Below are 25,025 nucleotides of genomic sequence, written 5' to 3'. Positions count from 1 at the left end.
ACTGGGCCCCAGGGGGGTGGGGTTGGAGGGGCCTGCGATTGGAGCACGGAGCTACTCTCATTCTGGGCCGGCAGCTGCGTCTGCATCACCTCTGCAGTTCAGTTGGCAGCCGCCGCTGTCTGGTGCTACCGCCGCTGCCTCCGCCGCTTGTCCCCCCCCCCCCCTTACCTCCCTCACCACGCCGCTGCCTCTGACCTGCAACCATGTATCGGAACCCGTGGATATCGAATTACCTGAGCCATGTCCAGATTTCTGGTCAAGGTAAGCTGAGCCGTTGTTCTGGTTGATTTTAGGAGTTTTTTTTTTGTAAATGCCTTTGGTTTGTCCTTCTCCTCCATCTGCATGGGGGATGCTCCTCTCGCTCCACTCTGTTTCTCTACCCCCCCCCTCAATCAGTCTGGAGTTTTCCAGTGCTCCGTTGGTTCCGGTGTGCTTTCTGGGTCTTGTTGTGCTGGCTCGGAATTTGCAACAGGTGCGATGGTGCTGTCTGCGTCGCCGTCGCAGCAGCCTTCCTCATGCTGAGTGGACGTGTTTGTCATGTGGGTCCAGGGGTGACTAGCCATCCAAAAAAACTGGTTTTATTCTGACTGCTGCTTTCTGGTTGGTTTTTCTGCATTCTTTGACTTTGCAGTATATTCCCCCCCTCCCCCCCCCCCACCCTTGCATTCTTTCAGTTTTGTATCTTGCAATTTTTTTTTGTAGTGCAAGATTTGTTTAAATTACTTGACTGCTTGGGTTATTTGCTTTTTATACTGTGGTGGTAAGGATTGTTTTTACTTGTGGTGTTTGTAGACATTCTTAAGCAAGCTGGATTTCTGTCTTGTGTCTGTCTGGCATATGTGCCTCCTACCCTTAAAGAATTAAGGAACCTCAGTGACGTGCTTCCTTAAATCCCGCCCCTATTGTCGTTTGTTTGGCTACCTTGTTTGTCTCGTGTGATTGGATATCATTGATTTACAGATTGCATCACCAATCGGGAATCCCAGAACTGTTTTGTTTCATTTTTCAAGGGGCGGGGCTGTTTTCTTGGTAGCTTTTCCCGAATGTGGTTTGGGAGGTGGGGTGGGATAATGTGCTGTGGCCCCTACACCCTCATTCCAGCCCGTTTCCATTAATCTGATTTATTCATATCGAATGTCTCTTGTGTTTGAGTTTGCCTTGTTGTCGTTTGCCCCACACATGCAGGCTGCCATGAATTTGGCACGGTCCCATCCACGTCAGATTCCTCGTTACGCTCCCATCCACGTCTCTGATTCCTCGTTACGCTCCCATCCACGTCTCTGATTCCTCATCACACGTCACCCTGGAAGACGCCCTTCCGCATTTCTCTTTGTTTGATGTAGACCTCAAAATGAAGTGACCTACCTCTGATGCCAAACATAGTGTGAAAGTAAATGGTAACGTCACCCAAAAACAACTGCCCATATGAGTTTTAATGTATATGAAGACCATCCCGTGCAGTTCATTGCTTGTCGGTGTCCTCTTGATGCTGATGGCTGGTCCTTGGGGACCATTTCTCTTTGTGTTGTTGTGATGTAGAATATCATCTCCACAGCTGTAATAATACCTAACGCCGCCCCCCCCCCCCCCCCCCATAGATTTTGTTTTCAGTACATTTTTTGTGTATTTTTAGAGGTTGCTCTAACATTAATCCAAACATCCTTAATAAGGTCTAAAAAGAGGGCCTGGTCTGTTAGGGGTAGTGGTGGCTTTGGAACCCCAAGGTAAATTAGGGCAGTGCTTTGAAAGGGGGGGGGGTGGTGGAATTGGAAACACATGTCTACCCCCTGTCCTTGTTATCATTGTCTGAGATGGCCGGTCTCCTGAGATTGAAGATCAGAACCTTCTCCTTTCGGCTAGGAGACGTCGTGCAGGACACGCTGGAGGCATTCTTACCGCTAAACGTGCTTCTTATCTGTGTGTCTGTCTTAAGACCATGGCTCCCAAATTATCTGCTGAGAGCAGCATAACGCCTACCTACATTACTTTACACATATTTAGCAGACGTTTTTATCCAAAACGTACTTTTTTTTTTGAGAAGGCAGGGTCAGACATTCCCTGGACCAACTGGGTCTTGCTCACGGGTCCAATGCCGATATCGCTTTGCCCGATCTGGGATTTGAACCAGTGACCATCCTGATTACAGGCATAGTGTCCTAACCTGTTGAGCCACACTCCGCCCCCATTAACAGTTTGTAGTGGGATGGCTGGTTTTACACAGAATTAAAGCATTTGAAGCATTGCTGAATTGCAGCATCAGGTGACTTTCCGGCCTGGTCAGCAGCAGGGATGTGTGTGGATTGTTTTTCAGGGGCTGCATACAGCTCCGCTGCCTCATTAAGTGCCTGCCGCTGCAGTGCCTCTGTGCTGCACTGGGACACACCCTTGAAGTGTGACTAAACTCCCAAAGGGTTGGGCGCCCTATGGCTAGAGTCATAAATCATTTCCAGCTGTTATCAGCCATGTGTGCTCCTTTTGTGTGTGTGTGCGTGTGTGTGAGGGTGAGGGTTTGCATAGACCACATTTGGGGACCAAAATGCCCCCAAAGTGCAGTAAAACCTGAAACTTCCTTACTTTTGGGGACACTTCTTCAGGTCCCCATTTGGATAACCTCAGTTTTATTAAAAAATGACTGTAATCAAAAAAGTAGAAGTGCCAAAAGTCTTGTTTTGGTTGGTTGCTTGTGGTTAAAGTTTGGGCTGGGTAGTGGTTAAGGGTGTCGTGATTGGGATTAGGGTTCTTCCCATTGAAATGAATGGACAGTCCCCATTTAGATAGGAAGACCAACGTGTGTGTGTGTGTGTGCGTGTGTGTGTGCGTGCACACATGTGGATGGGGGCGGCACCATAGATCACATTTGGGGACCCAAATTTTCCTTACTTTTGGGAAATTTATCAGGTCCCCTTTTGGATAACCTCAGTTTTATAAAAATCTGACTACAATCGAACAAGTTCACACGCAAGTGAAAATGTTTGGTTACTTCTGGTTAAGCTTAGTGCTGGGTTAGGGGTTAAAGGTGCCGTGATTAGAATTAGGTTTTTCCCCATAGAAATGAATCGAAGGTCTCCATTTAGAGAGGAACACCAACGTGTGTGGTGTGTGTGTGTGTGTGTGTGTGTGTGTGTGTGTGTGTGTGTGTGTGTGTGTGTGTGTGTGTGTGTGTGTGTGTGTGTGTGTGTGTGTGTGTGTGTGTGTGTGTGTGTGTGTGTGTGTGTGTGTGTGTGTGTGTTTTTCCTGTATCATGATTTCATAATTTCCCTTGAGAGGTCACCTGCCCCCCCTTCTCATGTCGAAGATTTCTGTTCAAAATCTGGTATTAATAAAGTGCAATTTAATGTCTTATTTGGTTTTGTATTACCTGCTCTGTTGGGGCCCTGGTCATAATAGGCAATTTATTTACTCTGCCACAGGCTTTGGGAGACACGCTCCAGTCAAACTCTGCGGCTCAAAACGACTGCAGAGTAAAGCGTTTAGGTAGGTATGTTTATTTTTACCACAGACCATGCCTTTGGTTATACTTCCAGTTCTTCCTGTTTCAACTCTTTGTGTAATGGGTCAGCGGCAGCTTCTAAATCACATGCCTCAAACATTCAAAAACCATTCTGATTGGTTTTTTCTATGCATCGTGACTCCCTCTGTATGGTATTGTCCCACAGAAACCGGAAGTGGCCATGTGACTACGAAAACACTGCTACACAGACTCTAACACATACAATCCCAGTCAAGAGTTTTTGCACACACTGAAATATTCTACGTTTGCGTGTTACTCACTTAACATTTAGTAAAAATACACTCAATATTCTTTGCTAATGAATTTACAGGATGTTCGCCATCTGAGTACCTTTATTAGCAAGAATTTCATATCTTTGATTCATCAAAGTAACCTCCTCCAGCAGTTATAACTGCAGAGAATATTTGAGGCATTCTTTCTGCAAAATACTGCTGTTTCATGCGATGAAACTCTTAGTGCATTTAAAGTTAAAGGACAACTTAGAGTTTGACTGCCATCAACACAACCAGGTAATATAATGTCAGACATACAATGGTTATATATTCGTTCCATTTTATGAAGGAAACTTGTTTTATTTGACTTATTTCCATTTATAGTTGTTCACTCAACTTTCCAATACTTAAGAATAAAAAAAAATCTGTTTTATAAAAGAAATGGGAAAGTGGTAAAAACCTGTGGTGTGTAAACTTTTTACTGGTAGTGTACTTGAAGGGTGACCATAAGTGAGGGAGGACACTGAGCTTGGATCGGGTTTATAAATGATCATTTCAGTTAGAATTAGCAGGACACTTAAGCACAGACTTTTTGCTGTCTGCTGATTGGTCAGTCTCCTGTATCCATGCATCTATCACTAATGTTAATATGAAACGGCTGGATGAGTCTCTCAATCAAGGACACAAACCAGTCAAAGCACAAGAACCACCAAAACTGTGTAGCCAAGCACAGGAGCCTTTTCAGTTTAAAAAAGTAGTTTGTAAAACTAGAAGTAGCTCAGTGTCCTTCATTGTCATTGTCATTATCTGATCAATTTCACTTGATGTGCACCAATATATGGGTGCAGGTTTAATTAGGGTGGATTTTACTGAATTCAGCTTCAATTAACATGATTTATGGGGTTTGGGTCTGATTTTTCTTTTATGAAATGGGACCTGGATTAATGACCATGAACTCAAACTGGACCTCTAAATAGAACTGGCACGGCGAAGAGCCCAGTGCTCTGAAATCTGAGTTTTAGGATGAGAATGAGAGCAAATCTCTTTCCGGAGTCCTTTCTATATGTTGATAGTTTGGTCCCAACCAGCAGCTTTGAAGCTTGTTATATCACTAGATGGGTTTGTGCTTTCGATGCTTTCGATTTAAAAAATATGAATATTTGAGCCATTGGGGTCACATGTGACCCCTTCTGACACCATCCCGCTCATTCACACCTTGCATGTTACACGACCGGATCCTCCACTGCTATGACTCACCCTAGTAACACCAAATTGGGCTCACAGCCAGATTGCCTTGGTGAGTCCAGCAGCTAGCTAAGTGGTTAAGGACAAGAGTGTGTGACCTGGAGGTCCATGTCGCAGAAGGGGCTCCTCTAGTGGGGTAAAGGTATGCAGCTGGCATTGCTTCAGGCTGTTGCTGAAGTATTTGAGTTCAAAATGGTTGAGGAATTGACCATTTTAAGGCCTTCAGTGAACAGAGCTCTGTGCTCATCTCTTGTTCTGGAAGTGGGCCAACTGATAGCCATTGAGTATCTAAGGGTCGGCGTTTTTGTTCCTGTATCGTATTTTCTGTAATTATTTTTTATAAGCATTGACAGTCACTTTATGCATCTTTCAAGGCCTGACAGGGACACTATCAGAACTAGTGAGGTGAAAATTTTCGGCATGCAGCAGCCAGTCACTTCCAGTTGGAAAAGCCAAGTGGAAATAAATTAAACATTGGCTAAAATTTAAGTTGATTTATAGGTTGAGCTGCCAGTGTTGAAATTCTCCTACGACACGTCGTGTCTCATGTTGCACACTTTGTCAGTAATCATCCAGCTAGTGTTTATTTGAGCTTTTTTCTGCTTTCCCAGATGAACTCTGGAGATGTTGTATAAGCTCTCTCATCCATCTCACACGCAATACTAATAATTCAAAGTTTGTTTATCAGTTCCCTAAGTGACCCCTTTTGTTTCTTTGCGTAGCTATCAAACGGGGACTTCGTCGGAAGAAAAGGACAAATCGGCCAGGGGTCCGAAGGACATTGATGTCAGTCTCCTGGCAGTTCTCCCAAAAGGTGGGTGATGCTTGTTCATGTAAAACCAAGTGGTGAGCCCCTGGGACGAATATGTGGGAGGAAGGGGGATGGGGGGGGGTAGGGATGTTTGAATTAGCTCAATCACTGAGCATCCTGGTGAATCTTATTTTTAATGAGCTTGTAACTCAAGTCCTATATCTTGTTTGAATACAGTTTTTATATACAGATCCACCTGTATCTATTTTTTTTTCTCAAGCATTTTGCAAGCTCCCCCCCCCCATTACAGTTACTGCAGTCACGCACATAAGGAGGTTGGAATACATTTCAGAGACTCGTCAGGTTACCCACTCATGTTTATGTTGCATATCCCTCCATTGCTGTTGGCTGAGATTCTGTTATTTTTGGCCCATTCCACTACAGCTGGGATCGAAGAGCACTGTTCTGGTTACTACTTGCATTTTCTGCTCCCCATATGTGCTGGTGTAGGCAAGCTGACCCCCCCCCCACATGTGTTGTAGGCGAGCCCCCCCCCCCCCTTGACAAATGAAGCTGTGAGTTCCAGGGGTTGTGAAGTTTTTCTTTTGTTCCAAATGGCTCTCTTCCCAAGTGCCCTTCACTCAAATGGCTGTACACTCTCCTACTGTATCTACAGTATAAACTCTCAAGCCTCCGCTGTCTCCTAAAATAACGCTTTTCGGTTTGAGGATGTCTAAGAATATCCCCCATCCCGAGAGGCCACCTTCAGCGCTGATCTCGTATCATTTCTCCTGGAAGGGAAGGAACAGTTTCTGTCTTGAATCCTCAAGTTGGAGTGGGTGATGAAGGGTCTCGTCTGTGGACATTGGTGCGGATGGATAACTGCAGCCGAAAGTGGGGTTTATGGGTCAGATCTGAGGATGTGCTCATCACGGCTGCTTTGTGTGGCACTTTTCTGCCACTATAATCGTTCTATATTTTTTGCGCCCTCTCTTGCTTGGTCTGGCTCTCCTGATATGTTGTGTAAATCAGGACAGCCTCCACATCGCGGTCTTAATAAATCAAATCCTTAAGCACCTTGGGTGTCAGGGCTGCTGGGGAAGCTGTAAGCATCTGTGGAATGTCTGACGTCTGTCATCTTTTTGTCTCGAAAGCTACTAGAATGCAGGCCCGAGGCCTTTTTGGCCCCCTGAACACAGCCTCGGCTGTATATCTCACCTGGTGTCTTTGTCTTTGAGACACTGACATCCTCTCTGTAATGATAAATCAGTCTGTATACATTCTGTCATTTCCTGTAGTCTCCATGCCCGGCAGGAAAGTGTTAGACACACAAAAGCAGTTGACGTTATTCTCTGATTTACTGCCCTGTGAATCTGCTTTCTTATTCAACCGCTGGTTTTGCAAGGTGTTGAAGGGTGTGTGTCTGTGTGACCCTGCACACGATTTAGCAGATCATCTATACCGTGCCGTGCAATAATTTCATAGCCATTTCATTCATTAATCCCCTTATTGATCTGATCATCTCCAGTTTCAGAGTTGAGGAAGCACTTTGAAAACAGTGCCCCACGTGACTTTGAGATGAACCGGTAAGTCGAACTCTGATACCTCTGTTAGGGGGAAGGGAGGTGGATTGGGGGTCTCATACTGTATTACAACTGCATGCCGTAGTGGGTGATTTATAAATGACTATGCATTTTAACTACAGAAAATCATTATTCAGTCGTATTTTACTAATTTGCCATGTGTGGGCTTTCGGCTTTAGTTTTGAAGATGGCTAGTCATTGATTGGTGTTTAGGTGTCTGTTAAAGTGGGTGAGTAAGGTTGTATTGGATGATGATGGTGTGCTTTAGGGTGCCTGCTGACAGGGCTGTATGCCCATAAGTGCTGACTCGTCTGTGCTGAGCCTCTCCCCGTCTGCATAGCAAGGAGAGGATGACGCGGCACCTGGAGTGCGCGGAGAGTGACCCCCAACCCGCTGGATTGGTGGCCGACAGACTGTTAGAGGAGGACATGCCGCGCTACACCCGCGCCTCTGACCCCTGTGACCCCTGTGGAGGTATTTGGTTGCCCGTCGTGGGTCACGGCCTGACTAAACCGCACCCCTGTGGCCAACAGGGTCACAAATTTCATCAACCTTCTTTGAGGCGGTACAAGTATAGTTTAAATGGCTGTCGTCATAAAACCAGCACTAATCAGGGAACAATGTAAGGAAATAAAAAAAAATAAAATCTTAAGACAAAGGTATAAATTGCTGCAGTATTAACAAAGCTTATTGGCATGTGAAACTGCTCCCCTCGGCATTTTATAAGCTTCACTGAAGAGGGCCAGCTCTGCATCGTCCTCATTTTGTGTTCCAGTTCTGGATCAGGTTCTCAACAAATTGCGGCTCTTCCTGTTAGAGTGTGTGTGTGTGTGTTTCTCTCTGCAAAATACAGCATTTGCTTGTTTATCTTTTGACATTTGGTAGGATGCAACTTGGATAGTGGGGCATCTGCACAGACAGTTATTTCAAATGATCTCTGCGATATGTTTTGAATGAGGAGATTATCTGTTGTGTGCCTCGCACAGAACTAATAAACACAGTAATGCAGTTAAGCTTCAGTATTTCTTTTACTGGTGGCAGATGAGGCTTTGAAGTCCACCGTGAGTGGGATTCTCTGAGGCTCTGGCTAATCTTAAATTTGTTGCCGGGAATCAACATTTTCTGCGATAATCCCTCATGCCCTAGCTTGACTGCTGTTTCTTCCTTTTCCCCTCTGTCCCTCATTCCCAAAACTTCCTCCTGCAGTCACAGTTGGACGATTAAACAAGGAGGGAACCCAGAGCCCAGAGATGTTGGACCCAGCTGCAGAGAGGCAGTCCAGGGCCCGCTGTCGTGCCGAGGTCCACACTGCTCACAAAGAGTCCGCGTATGATCCAGCGGGCCTGGAGTCCAAGGCAGAACGGATAGCCAGGTATAAAGCGGAGAGGAGGCGGCAGCTGGCTGAGCGCTACGGCATTTCACTGGACCAGGAGGCGGACGCAGACTACGCTCCCCGCTATGTCAGTCACCGCAAGGAGCGTGATGTGCCAGAGGCTCAAGTAGCCCCAGTGTCCTCGGAACGCCAGCATGCCAGCGGGAAGGAGCAGGCAGAAGAGGTGATGGAGAAAAGTCATAACCAGGCATACCTGTGCAGCAGTACGAGCCCTGGACTGGGGAAGATTTTGGCAGAGCCCGGTGTGCACTGGGAGGAGAGCGGTGTCTCCGAGCGCGAGAGACTGATGAACCTGGAGAATTACAGGCGGGGACAGGGTGAGGACCTTGGCGACCAGCCGCCTTACATGGACATGTCTGCCGCAGCCCAAAGACCCGCCAGGGATGGTGCCAGTGCACCAAGGGCCTCTCCGCCCTCCCCGAAGCATGGCGCCTCCCCCGGGGACTTACTCATCGAGCAGCATGCACAGGCCGTCCTCAACAGGCAAGGGTGAGTTGTCACCAGCAGGCCCTAGCATTTGTGCTAATGCTACCTCTCGGTAACGAACCCCTGGGGCTATGGGACAGGCTTTGTAGGGACATACTTTTTATGATATGTTGGCGACTGGGCGTGTCCAAATGAGATAAGCGTCTGCTAGGGGAGGTTTCTCCTTCGGGGAGCTGATGTGGTCACCTTTCAGGCATGCTTTATGTTGGTACACTGCGGCATGCTCTGTGGAACCTGTCTAACCACACAGTGAAGTCTGAACTAGCAGTCGATTGTGCATGCCTGGATATTTGTGTTGACTTGTTTTAGGCTCCTGCTACACAGGTGGTCAAGTGAGGAATTTCACATTGGTAATGAAACCGCTTATAGACACTGGGCTCCAAGGACTTTCGCAGTTTCGGTTGTTTGGGGTCCAATTGAATGTAGGGGATGGGACTTATCAGGGTGAAATATGCAGGCATTGGGTCAGGACCATGTATTGGAGTCTTCAAAAGCATTTGGTCATCCATCATATATGAGGTGTGTACCGTGAAGACATTGGACCAGGATTAGGACATTTTTCAAGGTCGGCGTTGAGGGGGTGAGTAGATGGAAGACAGAGCTCCCAGCTGGTGTAGGCAAGGGCCCTACCTTAACTGATCACGAATGTCCAACATCATACATTTATCACCCCTCTGCTCTTTAGTCTCTGATCAAATGTCACTAAAGCCTTATTTTCAGGGTACATCCCGGCTTACTGTGGAAGTATGTGGTGCTCGTAATAACCGCTTCATCATGAGCCTAGAGTTGAGTGGAATCTGGGCATAGTTGAGTCCCGTAATGCGCCATAAGTGATGGAATTTCCATTGGAACTTAATGGATTTGTTGCATCCCTACTGCTCATCTGGAAAGTGGCGGGTAAACTTTTGGTGTTTGCATGGTGGATGTTGGTGGTTGATGTCCTGCTTACCGCCAGCTGTCCCCATACAGCATTGACGCGAAACCAAAGAGCGATTGGTTTCTTCAGACCGATTTGGAAGGGGACACACAGTCTCTAATCAACTGGCCATCCAGGTACTCTGGGATGCGTGGGTGTGTCAGCCATGTGAACCCTACTTAACAAGGACGACTAACCCATCGCTCTATGGTCCCCTTAACCACACTACACCCAAGTGGGTGGGGGGGTTCTCATTGGGGTAAATCTAGTTTTCTTCACTCAAAGTGTGTGAGCCAGCATTTTCAGATCTGTTCTGCTGCTAATAATTTGTATAATTCACCTGGTATTGTTCCAAACTTGCTGATTTTACTCTTTCTTAGGTCTGTACAGACTATGCGAAATATTGCAATATTGAAATAGTTGCAGAGACTGGTACAACCTAGATGCATTAGATTATTGGTCGATGTGATTAACTTCACACGCATGTAAGAACCATGACTTACTTTCCCTCAAACTGTCTGGCATATACACAGGGAGCACTTCAGGAATGAGCAGTTCTTAATCGGGTAATTCCAAAATCGAAGCAAATTATTTCAGAGAAAGCAATAGTCTTGCGCTGGTTGTGGACCTCATCTGAGGAACAGATGAGGGAGTCTAGGTACTCTTCTGATGGGAACAGGACACAGCTCCTCCCTTTCCGTTAGCAGATTGTTCATTTGTGGTGCACAAGTATGAATGTATTTGTTTTTAAGTTAACGTACAAACAGATGTTACTTTCTTTTTAATTTCATGGCACAGTAATAGTACAGCTAGTCATTGTTTGGATAGCTGCCTAACCAGCAGTACTAACAACGTGAGCAATGGTCTCTAATATATCATTAATATTGGGAGTATGCAGTAGATGTAAGGTAGCTATTGCTATATATAACACGGCTTTAGTTGCTCGGTTGGTTTTGTTTTTGATCGTTTTTGTGGAGTGACTACCTAGCTGCTAGACCCTTCAGCAGGACACTTTTGGACTGAATGCATCACAGTTCATGTTGAGTCCATGTCCTTAACCAGGTATCCCTTATGTCATCATGGGTCAAAGAGCCCCTGTTCCTTTGCCCTCTTACAGAAGATGCATTTGATGTGTCAGTGCTGGTATTCATCGGGTCTGCGGGGGCCTGCTGGAGCTTCCAGCATTACCGCTTCGCGAGGAACGTCTGTTTAGTTTCTCCACCCCACAGGTCCTGATGAAGGCCTTTGTACATGAACGTTGAGTCCATCCCTCAGGGGATTTCCCTGCAGAGCTGGATGGGCCTAGGTATTCTTTTATACGTATTAAATGGTATTAATTCCTGTCTCTCTCCTTGAAGAGTTAAAGTTAGAGAGAGGATGGCGAGGGAGGAAGGTGTAAGGAGAAGCCCGGAGTTGGCGCCGGATTCATTCTCCAGGGGGGGAACCCTGGTGCCTCAGAACTCGGCCCTCCTCCGTGAGCTCTTCACCTCCCAAATCACATGTGGCCCCATGACTGGGCCAGGGACGGCGAGGCAGCCCGAGGGCACAGACTGCCAGAGCTATCTGTCTGTTGAGGGCGTGTCAAAGACCTACAGTGCCAGAAAGGAGGAGGATCCCAAATGGGGTTCTGGGGAGCCGGACGGCATTTGTACTGAAGGGCTTCTGAAGAGCCGGAAGGCGGTATTGCCCTCGGAGATCCGGCGCAGGGAGAGAAGCGTGGAGGATCCTCGCCGGGGCCACCGTGAGGAAGAACCTCGGGCCCGCAGGGCCAGCCAGGACCTGGGTTATGGCACCCCAGAGGAACACGTGTCCTCGGCACATGGCTCCAGGGTGCGGCAAGGCCGGGCCCGGGACAGCCGACGGCAAGGCAACATCCTCGTCTGCCCCCAGAGGGAGCCAGAGGCATTCAAGGAGAAGCCCAAAACACTGATTCGTTCTATATCTGATGCACCAGCGTCGTCTTCACGGGTGGCAGTGTTCCAGGGGCCGGAGCCGGGCACGGACGAGGGGTTGGTGTTCCACGGCACTCTAACCAATGGAGAGCATGTTGCCTTGGACACCGGGGTCTCCGTGGCACAGCTCCGCCTCTCCTACCTGGAGAGCACTGGTGTCACCAAGAAACCTGAGCTGTATGTGGTACAGTATGGAGTGCACATTGGCCCTCCCTGACCATAACAGATAGTGGTCAACTTGCACGGTTTAACGCCTATGCTGTTCACGCTTTAACCGGAATGGGCTGCCTTTGTGCCGGTGCGCCGTGGACTGGCGCGCCTCTCCTGCGTGTCCTAATCCTGCCTCTAGGGCGTCTTACACCCTCACCTGACCCCAGCTGCTGCAAGAGGCCCTCAAGGGGCCCACCCTCTTTGCATGGGGCTAACATGCCAGGTCATGGTGACCGTTCTTTGCTCAGTTTAAAAACCCGGCACTCGGTTTGCAGTGTAAGGTCCGGGTTTTTAAAAAATCCCTTCGTCTCCATTTCGTCAGTCTCATGCTACTTTTTTGTCCCCCCCCTCCCCCTCTTGTCTTCCTTTCCTGGGTGTTTCTACCCCTGGAAAAAAAACAAAACCTTTAAGAGAGGCTAAGGTAGAGCTGGGCAGGGGCTTGGCTGGGAGAGCGGAGGGCAGGGGCGCTCGGAGACCCAGGCGCTATATCTCCGCTGACGATGATAGAAAGGCCTCTGAGAGATTTAGGACCCAGCCGATCACGTCCGCAGAGCGCCTGGAGTCCGATAGGTAGGCTGTGTGTGAGGTGTGGTGGTAACACGGAGGTGGGGAGGAGATGGGGGCAGTTGCAATGGTGCCTGTGCATGCAGCACTGCAGAGGAGAACTTCCTGTGAAGTCTGACCAGCAGGGAGCATCGTGTGTGTTTTATAAAAGTGTTTTAATGATAAATTGGGGCATATGAGTTTCACGGCATCATCCCGTCAAACAATGGTGGGACCGTGGCTCCCTCGGCACTCCTGTATAAATTTCTTCTTGTGTGCTGATGGTTCTGGCCTGTTCCTGCTCTATCCCACTACACTGCTCCCCCTGGGCCCACACGGCAGCTGAAACTTCATCGCTAATCCTGTTGATTTTAACCACTCTGTCAACTTACCCCCTCCTGTTCCTTTACCATCCGGCACATTCTGTACTCTTGGGGGCCGTGGTTGGTGAAATCGCTAATGGCTCCTGCCTGTTTTACCTGCTGACACCTGCTTTCGGATCTCTCCCCCACCCAGGTCCTGTCTGAGTCCTGAGCGACAGAGTACTGAAGGTGAGTACCATGTGTAAGCCCCCCCACCCCCAATGCACACACCGACCCCTCCTTTGTGTGTGTCATTCTGGCACGACTGTTCTGTTTGTGTATTCAGTGGTGCTTAGTGTGACTTAACGGCCCCCCCCCCCCCCACGCTTCTCGATCCAGATACACGTTTCAGCTTGTTGGGGTGACACAATCTCGCCACATCGTGATATTTTAGGCTCTGAAGGTCAGAGCAAATTCTAAGGTGTTCTGGACGCTCCCAGTAGAGTATGGTGCCTGTTATTCTGCATGGTGGGATCGGGCACATGTGTTTCTCATATGACGCACCGATGGCCTCCCAGCTGGAAATACTCTCTGCCAATATCTATCAAGTCGCGTTACTCACGGATGAAGTAAGACGCGGAGCGGGGGCCTTCCAGAGGCCTGTGCCAGGGCCGCACCTGCCTGGGCGCTGCACTCCTCACCTCCCCAGGTGTCGGGCTGCGTGCTCAGCATAGGGGCCGATCAGGATGCATGGCGCCCCATGCTGGCTAGCAGCAGAACTGGTACGGGGTTGCAGAATTAATTCCTAGTGCATGCGTTAGGTGTGTTAAGGGAATGGATAAGGTTACACTCTGCTTATTGTGTGGTTCAGGACATTGTGTTATGTGACATTATGTGCAGGCTAATCTGGAATTATGGTTTTGTCCCCGGAACATAATAATGCTAAATTACAATTATCATTATTACAAATTCAAACGTGTGCGTATGTGTGAGCGAGCTTCTGATCCTGCTCAGGTTCTCATCATGCACATGCCTTTGCGTGTGATTTATAGTGAGCATCTGGCATGACTCTGCAGTGAGCGTATAGTCGTTTCCGAGGCGCTGTTTTCGCTCTCTTCGCCGCTCACGTTTCTTTTGTCGTTAACAAGACTTAACAAAAGTTGCTCGCATTACACGCGTCATAAAAACCTTGTTCTTTGCCAGGCTCATTATTGCCGTGCAGCTTAGTGGTAGGTTGCTATAAATATCTTTTTTCTTTCTTTCTTTTTCTGTGCTGGGCCGTGTTGGATGCCTCAACAGTTTTGTTTACATGCAGTTACCTCTTTGTGCAACTGTTTTTACTGGCAGTTTGAAGCAGTGTGAGCAGGACTGCAGTTTCACAGCCCCCGAAAGAACAAGACAGTTATCCTTACGGCCCTCTTGGTTTCTTACCTACGTCGCCACCTGCTGGTCATAATTATTCTGGCTGATCAGAGATTTATGACAGCAGAACACACAAGATTTCCTGATGTATATCCCCCCCCCAAATAGCACTAATTAGTGGGCTTCTGTGATGCAGAACACTTTGGGTGTAGATAGCTGGCCTAGCTGGTCATCCTCCACTCTAAAACGACTCCGCACCTCCTGTCTTACTTCTGCCTTCTGTTCCTCTGTCCAAGTTGCCGCCTCCATCAGTTTCTGGCTCCCAAGTGCCACTTAGTGCCGAGGTTTTTCTTCCTAACTTGTTGCTTTTCAGCTCCTTCTCCCTCTTTCCCAATTTGTTTTCCTCTTTCTCCAGTGGATGACGAGAAGCTTGATGAGAGAGCGAAGTTGAGTGTGGCAGCCAAGCGCTCCCTCTTCAGGGTAATGGGCCTGTTTCTTGTTTTCCTAACCTCCTCCTGCACTCCCCCCACCCCGCCCCTGTTCTACCCCGTGGGACATCTGCCACATCTGTGTTCATTGTATCACTAAGTCGTGCCTGGGTATCAGGTCCCCCCCCCCCCTCCAAAACGCTCAGCCCCCTGCGTTCCTTAGGCCTGACTCAGTCTGCTTTTGGCATCATTGCTGACGTGTGACCCAGCCAGCAGGGGGCAGAAGCATGTACCCTGATGCAGTCATGGAACGTGTGATCCGTGGTCCAATCTAACAAAGGGGAATTACACCACAATGCGCGCTTGGATCATAGGAAACCCTGTTTAAAAAAATAAACAAACAAACACCAGTATTAATGTTGGCCAGGTCTGATCGTATCAAGAAAGTGATATATTAATCCCCTCCCCAGGAGCTTGAAAAGACTGCAGAAGGGGGGGCCCCCAAGCCCCGCTCCCGGAATGCAGCGATGGAACGCCGGATGAGGCGAACGCAGGACCGCTCACGCACCCAGCCCGTCACCACCGAGGAGGTGGTCATCGCCGCCACGTACGTTGCTGGGGAGATGGTGGCCGGAAGGTGGGGGTTTTAGGGTACAGTGTGACACTGGATGACCAGCTTCTAAGAGGTTTAGAGCCATGTAAAGGAAGAAGCTCGGTCATAAAGAGAATGAACATGTTACGGTCACCTCCCAGACGTCGGTGGGGAAGCCGCTGGCTTTTTCCGCTCAGGATTCGAACAGAGCCGACACGTTGATTCCTCCTGATTCCAAGGAAGGGTTCCTGCCCTTTTGTCTTATGAAAAAAGATCGTCGTTTTTGTCCCTTCGCAGTCCGGGAAGCACTCAGGAATGTGACACACGATAGGAAGGGCCTTTACACTCGTGTCGAGGCAGACGAGCGAATCTGCAGCATCTCCTTCCAGCCGAGTGGCCGAACAGGCTGTAAATACTGCAGCTTTGCTTCCGCCATGCTTCCTCCTTTTCACACAGCTCAGCAAGGTCATGGGCTTCAATGCCGGGCCACGTACACAAATTGTAACCCTTTCCTCTGCTGTATGTCACTTTGGCCATAAAGCGTCGGCTTTCTGAACATTTCCCAACCAATCTCCTTTTCACCATTCTTAACGAGATGCCTAATTTTTCTCTTCCTGCTCTCCTTTGTCTTCCTGCGTTTTCCCCCATCCTGTCCTGCTCACATTAAGTCCCCCCACCCCAGCCACGACTATCCCCACAGCGGTCACTCGAGTTCCAATCCCAGCTGTAGTCAGCAGCTCAGAAACACGATGCAGGTACCAGGCTGCGAATGCTAAGCCCCTCGCATGATGCTCCGCATCACCTCCTACCCACAAAGTAACTGTCACTCAGCTCTGACATGGAGCTTTTAACATTTTCCTGTGGTCTCTTAATGTGTGTCTTTTGCAGCTAATATCTGTTAAGAGCTTGTTGAGTATAACCAGAGTAGACCTTGACAAAGAGCACCCCCTGCTGTTTGTGTAAGTGATATCTCTTTTGCAAATGCTCCTCACCCTGAAAAAGGTGAAACACCACACACAGCGACCATCAAAATAGCTTTTGCGAAGAGGACAGTTTTAACACATCCCTTTAACTCACGGAAGTGCATCTTACTAACAGAGTACCACAGAACGTAATGCAATCATAGCCACAGCTGACAGTAGAGATCGTCCTCTGCAGAGCTGTCTGGGAACTGTCTGATACAGCCAACCCCAAACCACACATCAGCACAACGTTACGTAAGGGTCTCCATGTCTGGTTGCTCAAACTGGCAACAGGGTCCATCCAGGTCATTTGACAGTCATATTTGTGTTGCAAGATCTCAATATAATGCCTGCAATATAAGCCTGCTCCTGCTTCTGGTGTGACTGGCATGCTACTCTGTGGTTCTTCAGGCTTCTTTTGCAATGGAAAACCCTAAGACCAGTGGTCTTTTCTTCACTGTGTGTGTTTATGTATGGACAAGGAATGTTGCTTTACTGTGTCCCAACATTGCGATTTGTGTTCTCACACTGTCCCTGTCAACATTCCTCCACCCCCCCCCCCCCCACAGTTTGCAGGCCTCTTCCCAAAAGACCTCTGCGGCTCCAGAGCAGTCAAAGGAACCCCAACCAGCACCGGGGTCCAAACAGGCCCCTTCGTCTGAGGACGAATCCCAGGAGCCAGATTTATCCACCCTCAGCCTGGCCGAGAAGATGGCCCTCTTCAACCGGCTGGCCCAGCCTGCCACTAAGGTTACGAGTGCCCGGCCGGACCCTCGGCAGCGCAGGAGCAGCGCCCGCTACCAGACACAGCCCATCACCCTGGGAGAGGTGCAGCAGGTATGGGGGTCTGACTCCTTGCAGAACACACAAACATAAGGTCAGTCTTGTACTGCACTCTGACTATGTAAGAGAAGTATGTCATCAAATTCAACATTAAACGGTTTGACAGCAATACTTCCCACTGCAAGCCAACTATCTTCAAGTTTCCCTCTTATTCCTGGTTAAACTCCCCTCCCCCCACGTCTACGTAATGAAGTGAAGCTTATCTCTGATACAGGACCTGCTAAGTACAGATTCCTCTCTGCAATCCAGTGGCTCTGTAGAACTTCTGGATGTCTATTATGAGACAGCTCAAGTAAGAATTGCTCTGATTTGGATACCTGAACATGCACTATCTGCTAAGCTTTGTCCTCCATTGGCCCATTTTTTTCTGTTACATGTCCCCAGGAATGCCTTGATCAGAGCATGCAGTCACAGGATGTCAGTTGTATCTCATTGTTGACGATCAAGACTTGAGCTTTTTGTGAAATGTTCATGAATGGAAATTTATGTATAGCTGTGGTAGATTTTCGGTGCCCGCATCAATGAGGGAGATTGTGCGACTGGTCAACATATTTGTGTGTACTGTGCTTTCGCATGAAAAGAGTTTCTGTGCTGATTGGTAAGAAGTAGCTCAGCTTCATTTTGGCTGAATGGCTTTAATACACTGGCATTAAACAGCATCTTGGAATGGGGGACAACTTTCATCGGTCCGAACCATTATACACAGAGGGGATCAAAAAGTCTGAGAATGGCTTTAGCTATGTAATATTTGGAAGAGGGTTATTGCCTCAAAACTTTACTGTAGTTTACAGTTCATTTGAACATGTTAACACCCCTGCTTGTCTACAGGTCCAGTGAGACCAGTCTCACTGGTCAATGCTTACTATTTACATTACCTGTGGGTTACTGAGATGAATCGACCAGCAGAGATTTGACATTTATATGTATGTTTACTAAATTGACAGAAGAAAAAAAATCTTCCTTCGATGCCCCTTTTAGTTTTAATTCCCCAGTGTGAGGTGGCTTTACTGCCTGTAGCCTGTAGTTGGACTTGTTGTCTTTATCCTCTGGCTGCTATGACCTTTGACTCTGCGCTTTGTTTCCACGGGCAGGATGTGTGGTGAGTCACAGCTGCCAGAGACTGATTACTCAGCTGGATTTGGCCCACTGCATCACAGCATTATCGGATGTGCTTCACTGTAGCCTTTTTCTGAACCAGGTCTCAGGAATGCCTTTAACATCGCACCCCCCCCTCCCCAACTGCAGCTTCGGAGTGGTGGTTCCGGCCTCGGACCCCTGACAAAGCCCACGGTCACAGACACCCCCACCCAGGCGGGGGACATCCATCTGGTTCAGGAGTCCAGCTGCCACCGGACTCGGGTCGTGGCTTCTGGCCCGTTCCCCAGGAGTCCTCAGGCACCCCACGGTCCAGAGGCAAGGTCTGACATCCAGGGGGATACCACCCCCCAGGCCGGGGCAGGTGAGGGCAACGGGAAGAGGAAGCTGCCCTCCCCAGGAGAGGAGGCCCGGCAGCCTCCCCAGCCTCAGCCTCCCCGAGGGTGGGGGGCGGGGCCAGAGGCTCTGGTGCAAGCCTCCACTGACAGGGCAGAGTGCTCGATTTGGAGCCCGAAGAAAGAAGAGTGTCCTCTCTCCCAGGAGAAAGAGGAGTACCGGGGCACTCTGGGGGAGGCCCAGGCCTCACACGACCTGCACCAAGGGGGAGGCGGCTTTGCCCCCGGGACAAACAGCTCAGGTATGGGGGGGGTGCTGAGGATGAGTGATTCTCTAAACAGGCAGCTTCACTGCATTAATCTCTCTTTATAAATTGAGGGCTTTGTCCTCCTAACGGCTCCCTTGGTTTTCCAGTGGCTGAGAACATCATGCGTTGTTTCCCAATTAAGCGCCGGATGTGTACTCGAGGTCGCAAAAGCGCCCGATTTTTGCTTAAAACATTCTCTCTTTCTTTCTGACTATTTTTTTTCTGGTTCTGCTGGCCATGCGTTCATTTTTCTCTGTGGTTATGCACTTCCTCTCAGCCTTAACAGAAAGGCACTCTGGTTTTCCTGTTTGGCTCCTCGACTCTTGCTTGCGTCTGTCCGTGCCTCAGCATTCAGGTGAATGGGGCCGTTAAAGGGCATCACTTCTCAGTTCAGGGCTGTCAAAGCTAACTGACCAGGAAGAGGATTCTTGGGAATGTGGTGGGAGGGACATTTACTGTGTTTTCGCATTCTGTTTTGCATTTAGCTTGCAAGTTTTTAAGGTGGTGGGGGTGTTCGAGAAGGGGTGGATACACTCTGTGAGCCTTATCAGCTGTCAGACTTCAGCACAAGCCTTACTGTTGTTTTTTTGTGTGTATTCAGAGTATGTTTTGCTGTCGGAGGTTGCACTGGGGCTGTCTGATATCCTGTCTCCCCCCCTCTTTCTTTCTCTCTCTCTCTCTCTCTCTCTGACATCCCCACATCAGTCTCCGCCTCTCTGTCAGAGCCCAGCACAGCCGTGAGAGCCCCAGCAGTGCCGGTGTGGAGACGCGTGCCCCGCAACAGCATCGGCAACTCTCAAGAGCCCCTGACTGCCAAGGAGAGCCACCCTGAGGCTGTGGGGGACTCCTATGAAACCATGACCACTAAACAGATGTCTATCAAGGAGAGGTGAGCTGCTGGGCGAGTGGATGTTTAGAATTGCGCTGTATGTGTGTTTCTGTGTGTCCTGTTTCTTGATAATAGATTGTACTTTTTTTCATGACGTTTCGTTGGTCATGCTCTGCGCTGTAATGTTGGTGAGTGTTGTATTAGCATGAGCAGAGAGCATTGTTTGGCTAGACACTTGGTTACCTCTGTTTGACTTGTCGCTTAACAAGTTGCAGTGAAGTAGCTGAAGGTGAGTCAGAGGTACCTTGTGTCTCTCTGTGGAATCTTTTTACATCACAGGTTGGGGGGCGGAGTTAGAATCTCCGATTAGAGGCAACAGGGCGAAGGTTCCTTGTGGCCCACATGTCGAAGTGTCAGATTTTTTTTTTTTAATTTTTATTTTTTTTATTCTTCAAGATGTCCTCAGGGTTGTGGGTTGGTGTCTCAGGGCTGTGCCGAAGTGTAAACTGTAGCAGTGTGCCATTTCTGAGACACTGAGTGTGGTACTCGAAGGACACCGGTTCAGAATCAGTTTCATCTTGGCAGGTTCTGTGAAGAATGGGGTCTGATGTGAAGTGCTATATGTGTGGGAGGCAGTGTGTGGTTCAGCAGATTAGGACACTGTGCCTGTGACCATAAGGTCATTGGTTCTAATCTCAAACCCTCGTGTGCTGCCCGGCCAGGGAGCGAGCCGGCAGCCGTGCATTCCTGGGCTGGAATCCTTGTGGTGTCCGTGTCCCTGCAGATTTGGGGAGTAACAGACTCAGATACAAAGTCCGGCTCAATTTATTGGTGATGCTTGGGGGTTGTGCGTTCAAATCCCACAGTCAGAAGAGTGGTTTTACCATTGGATCCATAGCCCCCAATTGCTTCAGGAACTTTCTGCCCCTGCCTTCTTTGTGTGACATCTGGTTAACATGCTGCTCACATGTGTAGTTTGTTTCACACACTGTTGGTCACGCTTTGGGCTTTACTGCAAGCTGAAGATGTTTGCTGTCAGTTCACACCCTAGTTTCTTGTTCCCCCTTTTGGTTGGCTCTGCTCTGCCGTCTACCTTCATGCTGAGCACAGCTCCCCCGAAGACGCACCAGGCGCCTCTCCATTAAGGTGGTGCCCTTTGATGCTCTATTGGGAGGGAGTCTGTCTTTGCAGGGGAGGTGGGAATGTTGGGTGGCCACTCATAATGTGTTTGGAAAGGCTTGTTATCTGGACACTGGGCTGTGTCATAGGTCTTTGGTTATAGAACAGAATGTGGAAGAAAGTAAAATAATCAATTATCTTGAGTGTGCTTTGAAGGGGGTCTTGATCAGGCTTCTCAAAATCCATCTAATATGCTTAAAGAGGTCATGGGGTCAAGAGTTGACCACAGTGTTTTTTGCCCTGATAATTGCACAATAGCTAATTACTGAGCTCAGATCACGTCCCTAAGACTGGTGCCACATGCTGTGTCAGCTGCGGCTATGAGTGGCTGTTTATGCTCTGCTGTTTGTCAAACCCACAGCACTGTAGTGGCAGGAAGGACGTTCGGGGTCAGTGGGGCAGTGCTGTCCGGTTATGCTATTCCTGAGCCTCTCTGGCTGAGTATCTCTCCAACCACGGTTTGGTTCTCAATTCTTTTGCATCCTGCCAAGACGTGTGTAATCTTATCCTGCATTCATGCCCACAATGCACTGCTCTGTGTACATACTGCAGAGGCACCTGGAATTGAGCGGCCCATTTATACTGACCACTGGACTTTGTTTGGAAGCTGCTGTCTCCTTTTGTCTGCTGTCTATATCTGTTGTCTGTCCACAGACTCATAAACCAGAAGATGCTGGCTGTAGGCTGTCGTCTTCAAAACGATGCACTCCTGACCAAAAACTGTTTCTGTAGCTGCTGCATTAAAAGGAGCTACGTCAGATGATATTTAGCTCTTGAGTGTGAAGTTTTGCACGAGTAGCTTAGCGGTGAACGTCTTTGCAGCCTTTGCTCCTGGTTCTGGATGTGGTACTTTGAGGTTTTTAGCAGTCAGCTGTACTAAAGCACTTTGGCCAACATTGAGTGGCCTGACTGCCAGATTCAACACAGCTTATTTCCCCAAGCAATTTGAATTTCCAGCATCCACATTTCCTGTAATGGTCATATCCATGGCACATGCACTTGTAGATCTGTTACTACACTTTATCAGCCACTGGCTACATATCATATAGTTTTGCGCTCTGTGTCGTCTAACACTGTCTTTAGACTAAGCCTTCCAATGCACCTGTTACCAGTGGCCAATAAAGATCTTGGATCTTGAATACTGAGTGGCAGAGATAATTGGTACTTGGATACTATCGGCATGCAGCACTTCCAGGGTAAAGCCAGCTGCATGAGGACATCTGGGACCCTATTATTCGATACGGTTGACTAGCTGAGTGCAGCCTGGGGGGCAAAGGGTAGATATAGAAGGTGTCGGGAGTACATGTGGAGGGCCTCATCAGTGCACGCCAGTAACCCGGCAGGCCAAGTCTGACGCCATTGTTGTCGTCTGCCCCCCACCCCCCCCCCCCCCCCCCCTCAGGCTGGCCCTGCTTAAAAAGAGTGGCGAGGAGGACTGGAAGAACCGAATCAACAAGAAGCAGGATGTGGCGATGGCAGCCATGGCAGAGAGGCCCACGTACGTCTGGGAGACGGAGCCAGGCTTCAAGAAAACGGTAACGCCTTTCTCCCTAACCGAGCCACTCTGCTGCAGTTCCATTCCCACCCCTGTCTTCACTGGATCTGCTGAATAATTGACGTGATGTGCAAACTGACTGTGTGAATTCCATTTACAAAGCATTCTGTAATAATACCGCGTTGTGTAATAACTCGATAAAATGTAACAAATTTTCATTACTTGTGATGTTATTACATAATGTTGTCACCGTGTAACACCACATTATGTAAGAACTTGTCTATAAATTGGTAACATTTTGTCATTATGATTTTATATTGCAACATTACCCTATTATCATCATCAATATCATAATCATCTGTTACATTGTCAAGTTATTACATAATGTGGCGTTATTACATAATACATTGTAACAATCCCAAGACCTACTGTTAGGACATAGATCTGCATGCATACAGCACACGGTCAAGCTTTGTTAATTCTCCTATTAATAAGGCTTAATTTAGTACTGTAGTAACATCCCCACAAACTAGCAGCTTGGATGAAAGCGCACAGATGCAGCCGCACCGCATGGTCACATTTCACACGTGTTGCGTTGCTGTACGACACTCAGGAGTAAATACCATCTGTCCCGAGGCTATGTGCGGCTTGATTAAAGGTTTGCCAGTTTGATTCCAGCACTGCCTGTGATGTCTTACCAGCCGTGTTTCAAAGTCCCTCCGTAAAGCTAAACCGGCCCCCTTAAGTTTACATTTGCTTTGACTCTGGCAGTTTCGACGTGTGACTTAATGCTTCTCAGCATTTTGGGGAAAATATTTACTTTGGGTGTAATTGTGATTCTGCTCCTAATGTGCTCTATCAGCTTGTCGGCCTTTAATGTCCTGGATCCACAAATCATATCCTATTATCCTGTTTTATTTGGCATCCATTCCCATCGTATCAAATGTGCGAATCCTATGTTTCATGGTTCTGAGAAATGTATGCCTGAAGTTCATCAAATGCAGCTGTATGTAATTAGGAATCGCATTCGGGCCCCAAGTAGAAATGCCTCTCCATTTCTTTGCTGTTTACATTGATGAGGTCAGCATTGTAGTATTCTCACTCACTGATTAAGATGTTTGGCTTTTTCTGTACTGTGTGTGTGTGAGCAGTTTTACTGTGGATAGACTCGCCAGACTGACTTACCAAAGGAAATGTTAATATGTAATTGTAAGCTCTAGTATTTTCCATATTTAACATACTACATTCACTTTGTGGAACTGTATTCTATCAATGTATTCTGTGTGGTAACTCTTTCCAGCCTTCTCCTGCATAATACCTCATCTGTTCAGAATAAGCAGACTTGGATACCCGTGCATCTCATTTAATTCTGTAGCAATACAATAGGGCTGCATGGTATCACATGGCGATATGAATCTGAAATATATGGCGCATGCATGGTAATCAACAGGACTTCTGGTGGCAAGCCAAATATTTTTCCAGATGCCAGCTTTTCGATACTATTTGGACATTTACTTTGTCTGCAATTCGGTAAGCAGATTAGTAGTATGCCTAAAATAGTAATGAGGCCTATTGTGAAGCCCAAAGTTGGTAATCTGTATAAATTTAGAGTCTTCATCACCACTTCAGTGTTTCTCGCTTCCATGCCATACCAAGCCATTAGCATGTGGCGTGCTCAGCTATCCAAATTCTACATAAAGATACACTGAATTTATACCTGCTATTGCATTTTGGGCATGACAGTAACCTCTCCTTAATATTTTTGGCATACTACTAATTTGCTGACCAAATCGTGGGTGTAAGTAGATGGCTGTATCTATAGTATGGAAAGGCCAGTGTTTACCCCTGCCCTGGTGATTATTGCACGTACACCAAAATAATTGCAATTTAACATGCAGTCCAGCATTGTGTCTAGAAAGAGGTGTGAGTTTTGTCAGCACACCCCTGGCTGTTTGAGTGCGTAGGCAGGGCTCTGACTGCACCAGCGGCACCGTTCTGTCTCCTGGTTTAATGCAGAGTTCAGAGAAGCTTCTGTGACGTTGTATACCTGTTGCTTTGTGGCCGTACTTCGATGAACACGTCGTGCATGATGCATGTTGTGCACTGTTTTGTTGCCTGGACCAGGGTTTCTGACAGTTTATCTGGAGCCAGAGCCATAGAAATTTCTCAGTGATTGTCAGACCAGCTAGGAGAGAGAGTAGACGTGAACAACTCTAGCTCATCAAGGATGAAGGGTTCTCCGTGGGCCTGTGAGTGGAAAAGAGCCATTCCTTTCCTGCAATAAGAACCACGGAGCAGATTCACACGGGAAATAGGAGCCACACCTACGTTTGGCGGCCATTCAGCATTACATCTACAGGGACAAAAAGTGCGAATTAAGTGACTGAGCGACTCCAGCATTAAGGCTGATCTGTAGAAGTTTAACAAGTCACATTCCTTGTGCTGGCCTTTCAAACTGGTCCGAACAGGCTAATACCAGCTTGTTTTCCCAGG

General features: G+C 48.0%; 1 protein-coding gene across 16 annotated transcripts in view; it reads left to right on the top strand.

Moving 5' to 3' along the window:
• svila (supervillin a) overlaps positions 1-25,025 on the top strand; it is a 72,100-nt gene that overhangs the window by 27,800 nt on the left and 19,275 nt on the right. For 5 of the 16 annotated variants that reach the window (XM_048980032.1, XM_048979967.1, XM_048979997.1 and 2 more), the window contains exons 1-18: positions 16-261; positions 3,411-3,474; positions 5,691-5,782; positions 7,248-7,305; positions 7,643-7,776; positions 8,509-9,184; positions 10,151-10,234; positions 11,456-12,226; positions 12,671-12,829; positions 13,319-13,353; positions 14,882-14,946; positions 15,365-15,501; positions 16,155-16,241; positions 17,018-17,285; positions 17,506-17,583; positions 18,537-19,023; positions 19,735-19,918; positions 22,440-22,572. In XM_048980032.1, the coding sequence (XP_048835989.1) occupies positions 204-261; positions 3,411-3,474; positions 5,691-5,782; positions 7,248-7,305; positions 7,643-7,776; positions 8,509-9,184; positions 10,151-10,234; positions 11,456-12,226; positions 12,671-12,829; positions 13,319-13,353; positions 14,882-14,946; positions 15,365-15,501; positions 16,155-16,241; positions 17,018-17,285; positions 17,506-17,583; positions 18,537-19,023; positions 19,735-19,918; positions 22,440-22,572 (3,570 nt within the window). In that variant the 5' untranslated portion in view covers positions 16-203. Of the gene's footprint in view, positions 1-11; positions 262-3,410; positions 3,475-5,690; positions 5,783-7,247; positions 7,306-7,642; positions 7,777-8,508; positions 9,185-10,150; positions 10,235-11,455; positions 12,227-12,670; positions 12,830-13,318; positions 13,354-14,881; positions 14,947-15,364; positions 15,502-16,154; positions 16,242-17,017; positions 17,286-17,505; positions 17,584-18,536; positions 19,024-19,734; positions 19,919-22,439; positions 22,573-25,025 lie in introns of those variants that run through there. The other 11 variants (XM_048980049.1, XM_048979890.1, XM_048979735.1 and 8 more) reach the window with 10 other exon arrangements.

Source organism: Brienomyrus brachyistius, chromosome 1, assembly GCF_023856365.1.
Source record: "Brienomyrus brachyistius isolate T26 chromosome 1, BBRACH_0.4, whole genome shotgun sequence".
Taxonomy (NCBI): Eukaryota; Metazoa; Chordata; class Actinopteri; order Osteoglossiformes; family Mormyridae; genus Brienomyrus; species Brienomyrus brachyistius.
This window is presented reverse-complemented; position numbering and strand designations above follow the sequence as displayed.